Raw genomic sequence first — 12,303 nt, 5'->3', positions numbered from 1 at the left:
GATTCAACACAAGATCCAATCTGCTTAAAAGTGCCACTAGGAATTCTATATAGTTGACAGGGGAGGAAGATGGAGGATGCCGGTTCTAAAACAAATTGTTTTCCATAAGTGAGATAAAACAGATTTGTTTTAAAGCATATGCAAAGTGAGCTCAGTGACTGTGACAAACACAATCAAGAGTCATTTCGGAAACATGCCTTCAGCATTGTAGCTGTTGAATACACATTGTTTGGTTACTAAAAGCAGGAAAATGTTTTTTTGTTCAGAGAAAGAATGTTCAGAATGCACTGTGCATGGTTTATCATTTGCTGAAGTTGTTATTTCCCATATATCTTTTATTAATTTATTCAGAAATCTTGTCCTGTGTTAATTTTGTCTCTGTAATAACATTTATACCACTCTTTCCCTGGGGTCCAGATTTTTTTTTAATATCTTGAATATGGGGGTAAAAGCCCCCTTCATTGTCTTTATTTTGAAATGATTTTTAAAGCTTCTTTGATCATTTCTTTTCACAGTTGCTTCATAAATCATGTTTTCAATCATCATACACTTCAAAAACTTTTCCTTTGTACCCAGCTCTGCGTGAGATATACGTAATAATTTTTCACTCATTACTCATCACTCATTAGTGATTTCATTTGAATGTAATACGCTTTTGAAGTGGCACATCATTTGTTTACATCTCTAGATTTTCTCTGTTTCCTACTTCAAAAGAGTTGAATGTTCCCATCCTGTCTTCATATTGCACTGAATCCACTCCAGCTCAGCCTCTTTGTGCACTTTTTACAAAATCTTTCTGCATTGTTTTAAACATGATGAGAAATGAGATGAGACTGAATAATATATTCCATATATTCAAAAAGAGTATTGACTGTTCTCTCGCAATATTTCAAACATCTTAAAAGCACTCCTAATTAAAACCGTGTGCTTGCATGTGTGCTAGGTCATATCGACTTTGCCATTGTAATCATTTCCTCTACTGTGCCTCTGTTTTTAAATCATTCTTTATCAGTGGAGAAATATTGAACCAACTGTTTCTGGTGTAGCTTCGAATAGGATACTTGATGAATGTGTCAATATAAAGAGTTAATAAGTAATCTTAGTGAAGTGGAGAGTCTAGCTACATGATTTCTAATGGTCTCTGTCATTTTAGGAATCTTTGAGAAATACCCATGAGAGAACTTATAGTTTTGAGATAACTGAACTTCCTGTATTCTTTCACTCAGTGTTCTAAACATCCACATACAACGTTCTGCAATCCTCCTTTACGTCACACTCAAGCTACATGGCTGCTCATTATCGTGCTTTGAGATAATGGTTATTGACATGAAGCTTAAAAAAAAAACGTAAAAAAAAAACTACGATTCTGCAATCAGTAACTCAGAATAAAGAGAGTTACCAAATGCACTTCTTCATTTAAATACAAAACAAACAAAAAAAAGTATTTAATGGTTTTAAGAAATCATTTTATTTATTTACTTTAATAATTAATTATTTTCTGAAGATATATGAATGGTTGACTTCCCAGTTTTGAATTTAGGTTTTGAATAGTATCATAAATAACTCTTTTTGTTCTCTCTCTATATATGAATATATAGGCTTTTATATATAAACTCTTCACATATATATAAATGGGTATTTAAAAAAAAATCTTAAGAATAAATCTTCAAATGCATTTTGTTTTAAAAAGTAAAATTAGCAGTTGGATCTACTATTATAAGACCATTTGGATTTTATGATGTCATTTTATTCATAAATACGACAAAAAATACACATGGAACCAGTAAACAAATATGTAAACAACTCACATTTGGCCGTTTATTCAAACAGGAGCATTTGTGGTTTGATATGTAATGTCTGCCTTAAAGCCAAGACACGGTTTCACTGTGGAACGCACTGTAAATCGTTGGCAGTGACAGGTAGCATATTGCACATGCACATTTATCACATTCACTTGTCATTTTGTGGATTATGAAGAGTGGCCAATACAAAAAGAAAATCGTGGAAATTTCACATTTTAAGTAGAAAGAACATACAGCACCTATGAAGATAAGAGAGCTTATACATAAACAGATATAAATATATACGGATTACATAACATTACAAGTGTGAAGAGAATACAGTTGGTTATTAGTGGTGTTATTAATGGGCCTATTCTCATAAGAGCTCAAATAAAAATCCAAGCAAAAATCTGTTTCTGTCTGTAACAGTCATTTAGTTAGTAGTAAACTACATCACAGGTGTATTGTTTTCCCAAAGCCAATTCAATGGAATTTCAAAGCTGAAGAGTAGATGCAGGATATTTCTGTTGATGGTAAAAACATTGCCTGCACAAAACCCGTTCAGAACATGACCGTCGTGCTCAAGCAGTGATTAACTACCCACTTGCGATGCTGCTGCAAAGCTAAAAGTGTTACAATCACAATGACTGAACCATCTAATGAACGCCACCTTTTTACTCTTAATCGTGAACAAGCTTTACAAAGCCAAATGAGTGGAAGTTCCTCATATTCTTTGTTCATCTAGGAGGAGATGGTTTGGTTAGGCACAACTAGGCAAGCACTGACTTAGGTCACAAACATGACGTTTTCCTTTCTTCTCTAAACTGCAGGGCTTGTTGTCCAACAGAGGTGGAGACAGGTCCAGGAACAGTTTGGATTTCAGGAAGCGTCTGTACGAGTCCTTTTCCATAAGCGTGAAGATTTTACTCTGAGCTTCCTCAAAACAGGATGCGTCGCACCTTTCCAGATTCTTTCTAGTGAGCTCTCTGGTGGCCGAATCCAAATTCACCTAAAAAATACATAAATAAATAATAATAATGGAGATTTATGAGGATATTTTAGATATGGATAAAGCAATACATTCGCTCCAATCAAGCAGTGCTCTCACCTCACTAGGGGAATCGGCTTCAACATATCGCTCAAATATCTTTTTAGCTTTCACGTTCATCTTGTCCACTGATGTCTGCTTGAAATCCTCACAGGCTTCCCAGAATTCAATGTTCTCTTGACTGTACTCAGACTGTAAAAAGGAAGTGAAAGCCTTCCGACCATCTGAAAGGAAAGAATTTCAGTGAGACTCAATATACTGGGAAAAAAATATATATATAATATAATATAATATAATATAATATAATATAATATAATATAATATAATATAATATAATATAATATAATATAATATAATATAATGTCTGATTTACTATCAGAAACAGTGTCATTTTAGTACCATTGAGATACTACAATAGTTCTTGAATTAAATTTATATATATTCTGTTTTCGATGTTAATTTTGGTTGATTTGAGTGATTTTGTCGTGTTTTTGTCATTTTTATATTAGTTTTAGTTTTGTTGTTGCCTATTTTTTTTTTCTGTTTAATTTTACATTTTTTTAGTGCTTCAAGTTAAACTAAATGAATATGAGAAATGGAGACTAGCTGAAATAAGTTTAAATTTGCAATATTTTATTTCCGTTAACATTTATTGTGAATTTTTTTGGTGACTATAATAACTCCGGTCCGAAGGCAGTCAAATCTCCATTTGAATTTAATATTCCTAGGGAGCGGATGCTGAGGAGGTTTTGGAATGAAGAGGCCAGGACTTTGAGTCTGGAGGGATTCTCTTATGACTGTCCTAGTGGTTGATGACCCTTGTAGCCCACCAGAGCAGAACACTCAAGCTCTTCAGGGGCCACCAGTGCAGTCTGCGGACACGTAGCATACACTCTGGGGCGTGAGAAAAATACGGTCTTGGCCTATCAGACTGACTGAATCATAGTCTCTTTTAACAGAGACGTTAATGAGGCCAAGGGCTCTTTGACAGCAAATACAAGGCCGAATAAACAAGGGTCTGTGCAGAAGTCTCCGGCTTTCTCATTAAATCATTACAATGCTGCAGCCTGCTGATCATCAACACATGCTGGTTTCTGAGATTTGATCAGAATGGTTGATATTTTTTTTATTGATTTATTATTTCTTTTCTTTTTTTTATTTTTTATTTTTTTTAAATAGATTTTTTCTTACCTTCATTTTTGATCAGGTCGTTAAAAGATGTTTTCCATTTCTCAATTTCAGCAAGAGGGACTCTAAAATCAGAGGAAAGAATTAATAAACAAAAAAATATAAATGCTACTGTAAATGTAAATAATATCAGATTAGCTTTGATAATGTTTAAATACAGTAATATCTAAATATGAAAAAAATGAAATAAAAATTGTGTATTAATATAAATTATAAAAATAAATATAATATAATATAATATAATATAATATAATATAATATAATATAATATAATATAATATAATATAATATAATATAATATAATATAATAAGCTTTGTTTGGTCCAAGCTTACCTGTTCACCGCAGTGACCTTTGGTTTCTCCTTCTCTTTCTCCTTCAGAGTCTTCTGCTCTTGAGGTGGATCTGGCTTTTGAAGCAGGAAGCCGATCTTATGTTTTATGTCTTTGGCGCTGTTGGAGAAAACATAAAATTGAATGAATCTTTTGGCTTTAGAGAATCAGTTATGTAACCAATTATGAAAAACAAAAGCTGGTTTTGAGGAACTTTCATTCTTATTTTCTGTTAAACAACTAAACCAATATGTCACAGGCATTAAAAAACGTACTCAAAGCAAATTGTAATATCTTGATACTCAAACAACTTCTTTGCTCTCAGTCTACTTCAGATTATACAGAGTATGAAAACATATATCATCTTGAACCCTGAACTAAAAATAAGAATATCACCAATAATTTCTAGTAAGGAAGTTCATACCTTTTTAAGCATGTTGCTGGGAGGGCAGCAAGCCCTTTACACATGGTGCTGGTGCGTAATACAAATCCAACGCTAGAGAAAAGAGTATTGAGTGTCGCAACACTGGTCCTCACAATCTCAATGCAGTCTCCTCCTACAACTGTGCTTTTATGCAGCCCCAGCCCTCACAACACAACAGCTAGCCAATCACAGCAGAGGCACAAACAAAGCAGATGCCAAACCAAGGTAACTTCCAAAGTTATTAAAGGAAAGAAGTTTGTTGAACCTACAGTAGATCAATTAGGGATGTATACTAAACATGTGATGGCGTTTTTGTGGTGTACTATACTTTTCCTGCACGTCTTACATGCTTTATTTGCTTTTGGACTTTTTATATTCGTGTGAGCAATAAAATAAATTATTAAATTAAATTAAATTAAATTAAATTAAATTAAATTAAATTAAATTAAATTAAATTAAATTAAATTAAATTAAATTAAATTAAATTAAATTAAATTAAAAATTTTAAAGGGACTTGAAAGGTATGATTTGCCAAAATTCATACAATTTTAAATGTAGTAGAATTTCTAGCGGTTAACAGTAATTTATGTAGCTATAAATGTAAATGTGTGTGTTTTTTACCCATGTAGTTACACAAGCCTGAATATATATTTCCACTTTATTTTTGTAGTTTTTATTTTTCAATGCAAATCATTTGATCTTCAAATGTCATGTTTTTCATGTCTGACTGAAACTGTCATAATATTGTCTTCATTCAGCGAAGCGTTCTGAACAAACAATGAAACCATGCTGCCCCTAAGGTCACAAAAGCAACATCCTCTAAGTTGTCAAATATTTGTGGTCTCCATGCCAAGATTAATTTGTTCGTACCCCCCAGTGTCCCAAAGAAAGGAATCTGTTGCAAGAAATAAATGTTACACATTAAAACTGCTACAAATGAAATAAGCTCTGCTCAAACCAACTGAACATTTAGTTCTGTCCAAGTTAGAAATCTCAATAAAACCTTAAAGAAATACTTCCTTCATGTCAAGGACACTTTGTTATTTTTAACTGATCAAATAAATCAAGGTAAATCTCCTAAAAAAACAAAGAATTTACTACAGTCTAAAAGGAAAAGGCAAAAGGCCAAATTCTGTAATGCTTTGGAGACAGGAACAGACTCATAATCCCCGGCTGTAATATAATAGCTGTCATTACCCTGATTTACATATCAGATCATGTCAGGTCTATATTTAACAGAGTGTAAGATCATAAATTATCCTCTTCCAAAGGAAATGCACTTCGTGTTGAATTTATGGGGCATCGAAATCCTGCTAGCAATGATTTCATGAAAGAAACACTGCAATGCAGTAATATAAGTAACATTTCACAATTACATTTGGAATAAGTTAAACACTGCATATTACAAAACATATCTTCATGAAAAATGCAGAAAGATCACAATAAACTCCACCAGTTTGCATCATTTTCATCTCACTCCTCACATACTACTAACTTCAACCACAAAACTTGTTCAAAAACACATCTCTTCTCACCCTATCCATTTCAATCTGTTGAAACATGCAAAGAATTGAACCAATCCTATCAATAGTTCAGGTTAGTCAGATGACTGTAGAGATCTAAATACAAACTTCTGATATCAGAATTAAAAAAACTAAACCAAAAACAGAGCAGTAAGTCTATCAGTTCCAGTTCATTCACCTGCAGCAGCTATAGGTCATGTAAGGTGCGTATGAATGAACTATGGTTTAATCCAGGCCAAAGTCAGAATGTGATAACTAAGCTCATATGAGGTCACATTCAGGGGAAAAGTCACCTCCACCTTATATTAGCCCACATTTTTCTTCTTATCATAAGTTACCTGGTCCCAGATGTGAGGCTGTGACTCAAAGCATGTGTGTCTTTCAGCTCCACTAAACTTTAACTAGATATTGGAAACTTCAGAGGTTTTGCTGATTGCACATTCAGTGCAGATTCCGGCAGATAAATGATTACTAGATTGCTAGATTAATCTGCAAACAGAAACAGAAACCATCTGACCACAAAATAAGTAAAATACTACTACTAGCACTACTAAATAATCAGCTGTTTGTTTGTTTGTTTAATCCTTTATGTATGTATATAAAATAACAATTATTATTATTATTATTATGATCAAATAATTCTAATAATAATTAAGCAAGAAAACAAAACAATAATTAAGCAATATAACTGCATGTATATTAGTAGTAGTAGTAGTAGTAGTAGTAGTAGTATTCCCACAGAATTATATATTTTTTTGTTTTTTTCATTTCAAAGCATATTACCATTATTTGGAGTTTTGACATCTCCCGTCCTATACCTGCCAAAAAAAGTCCGACTGAATTGCTGTTTTTGATTAGCATGCTGGAAAATATCTAATGTTACATACCTTTGACTATGTCTTGAGGCTGCATGTGTAGATGTTTAAAACCTGGACATGTGCCTAGTACAGAATGTGCAAGAGCAATGCTACAAAATAGGGCAATTTCTGAAAATTGTCATTTGATGTTACCATTGCGTTTATGCCTCAAAGTGGAAGTTCAGGCCAATTACAAGCAGACTTTCTAAGATTGTAGCCCTGACTTCTATTGATTTTGTTCTCTGCCAATTAATTTGTCCAGGTCTGACCAGTTCTTGTTGTGACTGTCACCTCAATATTCCAGGTTCAATAGAAGGTTCAGTAAATAAGGTGAATAGTCAAAGAGGGCAAGTTTTGGGATTAACAAAAGGCAGAAATGTGACAATTATACATTTTTAAAAAGCACTTATTAATTTGTATGTAAAAATGTGTGTATTGCTTAAGCTTTTAAATCTTTACAGTGTTGTGATAGTCATTTTTGGGTTTATGGTGCCCTCTTGTCTAATTAGATATAATTTTATACAGAAAAGTTTAGTAAATTATTCTTTTCTCACACTAAAATTTAGTCAATATGCTTTTTCTGGGGCTATACTTTTGAAACATTGAATATTTTAGTGTTTTCAAATTGTCCTTATTCACTTAAATTGTAACAGCCTTATGTAACCTAGACTTATTTTTTTTTTCAAGAATTATTTTAATCTAATCAAGATAACCAACACTATGCCCACAAGTGCTGGCAACTGACCTTATCACGTACTGAAGGCAGAAAATTAATTTAAAAAGTGAACCACTGAACACTTATTGTGTGCAGTGTTTACACTCAATTTGAAATGCTGCAGGTTCAGTTCATAGCGAGTGGTTTGACCGTGGCTCATTTCACATGAAGGAACTAGAATCCTTCAAGCTCGATATGTTAACTTATACATCACCTCACAACCCTTCTGAGTTCATGCTTCAGTTGATGCAGACCGGGCGCATTGATCAAAGATCCAGACTCCAGATGAGAAACAAGCCTGTGAGGTGAGATCACCCCTCTTGGCTTCACAGTGTTTAATGTCGCTCTATATCTCAGTCCTTCAAATCATGGGTAAAAAAACAGAATGGTTCAACTTAGAGTAATCTCATATCCAATCAGTTCCAGCTGCTATGTTTACACAGGAAATTGAGTCATGGTGGCCTTAGATTGTCCAGGTTATTTTTCACCATAAAACATAAAAAGAGGAAACGGGATTGTGGTTCATCAGGGCCAATGAGGCAAACCACACACACAAAAATTCTATTCTATTCTATATAGTTGGTAAAGTAACAAAAAAAAGAAGAAGAAGAATTGTTCACTTGCTCCACTTCGAAAAATAGTGAACTACCCTTGGATGATTTAGAGTGTATGAAGACATCCAGAAAGTTAACTATCTTATTCAAGTCACAATCGAATATAACTAATTAGAAAAAAATTGCAACATATTGTGCGATAAGATTCCAGACACAAGCAATTTGTCTGTGCACATGAGACTTGACACGACTGCAAGAACTGACACAATCTATCAAATATCCCAGCCAATCAGAAGAGCTAGTGGGCGAGGCTCTTTCTGCAATCATACTGTACTCACAATTCAAGCATTCATTTCTGTTTCTTTATTTGAAGAATCTGACGTCTTTTCTTAATTGTAGCTTTCAATTTGACTGTAAAGGTCAGGCAAAATTATATTCAAATTCATACCGGACCCTTTTAACATGAAACGAAGCATCTAATCACTACTTGAGATCATCAGGGTCTTAGTTTGCATGCTGTTGTTCCAGTCGTGACATCCCAGAATTAGAAACTGTTTCCTCTGACGCTTGTCACGTATCATGGCTGATTAGGCCAAAAACTAATTAACATGTTTTTTTTTATTTGTGGATTGGGGCTGGTTAGGACAAGTCAGCATCACATGGACAGCATCATGCAGAAGGCAATAGCAGTGGGAAAAAAAATACATTTAAACTGGTAGATATAATTTTGTGTAGACAATATAATATAAACAATATAAATAAAACAGCTCTGTAAAATTTCACTTAAACGTGAAATTAGTTTTTGTGTGGAATAATATGTATTTACTCTTACAGTATCATGTCACTAGCTTAGCAACATGCTAACAGCAATGTTTCTGCCTGTGTAGAGTGTTCTAGATTCTTACTTCCATGATGATGGCTTAAAGGTGCAGTCACAATTATCATTGTGCATACATTTTCACAAGCAAAATTGAGTCGTTTCAGTAAGTTGAATACTCAATTCATTTTGAGTATTTGATTTATTAACTTGTATAGCGAATGCTCTGAAAGTGACTTCTGTGTAAGCTATGCTTCATACATCGCTATATTAACAATAGACAATGGATCCTTTTGCCCACAAAATATACTCCACCTTTACAAGGCACCTGCCTTTGTATGAAGTGTACTTTCTAGCTTTTAAAAGGAGTTTAACAGTGCAACACACTGAGTTCTTGCCTTCACTTGAATCACAGCCTCCTTTTTTACGCTAGTCCATCAGCACTGCTTTTATGCACTACCTTCAGTACACATTTCTGCTTGAATGAGAGACAGGTGCTATTCGGGAGTTTAGTATTATCGGCCCCAGATAAACTGTGAGAGAAAAAAACACAGCGCCCAACACTCAATCAAAGTCCGACTGAAAACGCTCAATAAAACGCTGCCATGGCCAGACAGACATCTTAATAACAGTCTTGTCAGTCCAGAAATTTAATTGAGCAGTCAATGAAGAGCTACAGTGAAGCAACATGTGTAGCAAATGTTCAGACTTTTCAGATTGTTCTGTATTTGTCCAAACCACAGTTTTGATCACGTCTGTAGTAGTTCAGAGATTTTTGTTGCAAAAGTAACTTTATAAAAACTTTATAAAGCTCATTCATTCTTCTTCTTCTTCATTCTTCATTCATTCATTCATTCATTCATTCATTCATTCATTCTTCATTCTTTAGAACTATTTCCAGTAATACAGAAAACTGTATTCATTTTTCCTATCACTTATCAGATGTTAATACCATATTACATTACACACACACTCATACGAAAACACAAAAACCAGCAAAGTCATTCTATTCTTACGCTAAGAGCTTATTTTTATATGACTCATTGTTTTATGAAAACAGACATTGTTAATAGTACAACATTCAGTCATTGTTGTCCTAAACCCACATGACAGACTTTCTTCTTGGAACACTAAAGGTGGGTTTTTAAAGAATATCTTGGACACTCTTTTAATACTACAAAAATAAATGAGGCCTGGGACTGTCAGGCTCAAGTGTATCAGATAAGCACCGTAAAAATGACTCATATGAATTTTGCAAGTTATACGATAGCTTCATGGGAGAAAAAGACTGAGATTTAAGTACTACTTGAACTGAGTGTTCATGACAGAATTAGTAATATCCAGTTCACTCACAAACCTTTATTTTCAGTGAATCAGTTCATTGAATTTATAAAATCAATGTTAATGATTCAATCGTGAATCTGAGTGATTTGATTCTCACGTGATTCACTGATCCGATTGCGTAACAATATTCCATAATTGGAGTGGAAGATTGTCAGCGAATAACGACTTGGACATGAGTCATAGAGACTCATTTTATTATATTCATGATGCGTAGTGATTTGGTGTGCTTTTTATAACTTGACAGCCTCATTCACCTAAATAAATAAATAAATATCATTATTCAAAATGCATTTTTTGTTCCATGCAAGAAAGGTTTAAATGACATGAGGATGAGTAAATGACAATTTATTTTGCAATGCACTATCCTTTTAAAGACAGCCACATCTTAAGCATATAACTGATAAGACACATCCCATATGAGCGTATACGAGTCTAAAGTTCAGCTGCTGGTTATCTATTGCATTTCAAAGACTGATGCCGTAACTCAAGACAGAAGATAAATGTATTATAAAACTGGTGCCATTAAGCTTTCTCTATATCACTCCCAGGACGAGTGATGTTTATGGCTATGTACAACCCTGTTTCTGAATGGAAAATGGATTGTAATGTGAAGGGTGACAGGAAGGTGACCTCTATTCATTTTCTTTTTCTTTTCAAATCTTGACTTGATATTGATGTAAAGGCGTTTTCAGACTGAAATTCTGAGTCAAACTGTTACTGTAAGTTGTTTAATACTGTTAATGTGAATGGACTGTGTAGTGTACTATTCCAGTAAGCATTTTGTCAGATGCTTCATGAAACACTTAAATAATGACAAACAAACAAACCTCTTTGTCCCCCACCCGTCTGAGAGAGTGGGAAAGTGTTTGACCCATGCAAAGGGAGCATGTGTGAGGAATTAATGTGGCCGTGTCTGTTAGCGCTAACATAAATAAACGTGGGAGCTACGTGCCAGGCAGCACAAAGAGAGCTGGATATTTGGCCAGATGGTGTTTAAGGGCTCATTGGTCCTTTCATCACAGACCTGGACTGTTTATGCATGTGTGTTTGGAAACATTTGCACTGAAGAGATTGTTCCCTTAAATCAGTACATCTTCAGCACACTTTAAAGCACTGAGAGAGAGTGAGGTTACGACAGCTTCAGTTTTCATCACGGCGTGATGCTGATTAGGCCCGTTAACAGACTGAACTTCAACCCCAGAGTTACGAAATCATAGGATGCAAGGTTTCTCCACACTTTGTCTCATCAACGGACTGAAAAGTTAAATTTGGTGTAAACGTCTCTGATTAATGTTCTCGCTGAACAAGCATCTGTTGTGAAATCAAGACTGACAAGATAATGGAATTGTTTTTGCACAATGAGATGGTCCATTTGATGAAACAGTCCATTTCTAGAGGTTACAGAGGTGTGAATACATTTATTGGTTCGAAATGATCAGAGGCTCCCTGTTTTGTGGCATGTATTTTAGAGCGTCATTTTTCTGGCCCCTGGCAGTCATTCCCTCCATTTCAGGTCACGTCTCGTCTGCGCTATTAGCCGAGTGAATTGAAATGGCAGTAATGCATCAGATAGTGAATAATATCGAGACTGGAATGACTCCCTTTTATACTTGTCCATTATTTTCACTGGTGTCATCCTGAAATTTCTATAGGACATACATTAGAGTGACAATAATCTAAAAGTTTATTTTAGCTAGTAAGTCATTAGCCATCTGTTAAGTG

The 12,303-nt window shown here is 34.3% G+C and overlaps 1 protein-coding gene across 1 annotated transcript; it reads right to left on the bottom strand.

Moving 5' to 3' along the window:
• Positions 1 to 1,729: 1,729 nt before the first annotated feature.
• On the bottom strand, positions 1,730 to 4,924 carry LOC113101090 (regulator of G-protein signaling 4-like). The gene is made up of 5 exons (XM_026265560.1): positions 4,772 to 4,924; positions 4,351 to 4,467; positions 4,021 to 4,082; positions 2,890 to 3,053; positions 1,730 to 2,790 (listed from the first exon to the last, which is right to left on the bottom strand). Exons 1-5 carry the CDS (start codon positions 4,813 to 4,815, stop codon positions 2,542 to 2,544), a joined length of 636 nt encoding a protein of 211 aa, XP_026121345.1. The 5' UTR covers positions 4,816 to 4,924; the 3' UTR covers positions 1,730 to 2,541.
• Between the last annotated feature and the right edge of the window lie 7,379 nt (positions 4,925 to 12,303).

The sequence above is a fragment of the Carassius auratus genome, chromosome 6 (assembly GCF_003368295.1).
Source record: "Carassius auratus strain Wakin chromosome 6, ASM336829v1, whole genome shotgun sequence".
NCBI classification, from domain to species: Eukaryota; Metazoa; Chordata; class Actinopteri; order Cypriniformes; family Cyprinidae; genus Carassius; species Carassius auratus.
Note: the sequence above shows the minus strand (reverse complement) of the source record. Positions and strands in the feature narration are given on the sequence as shown.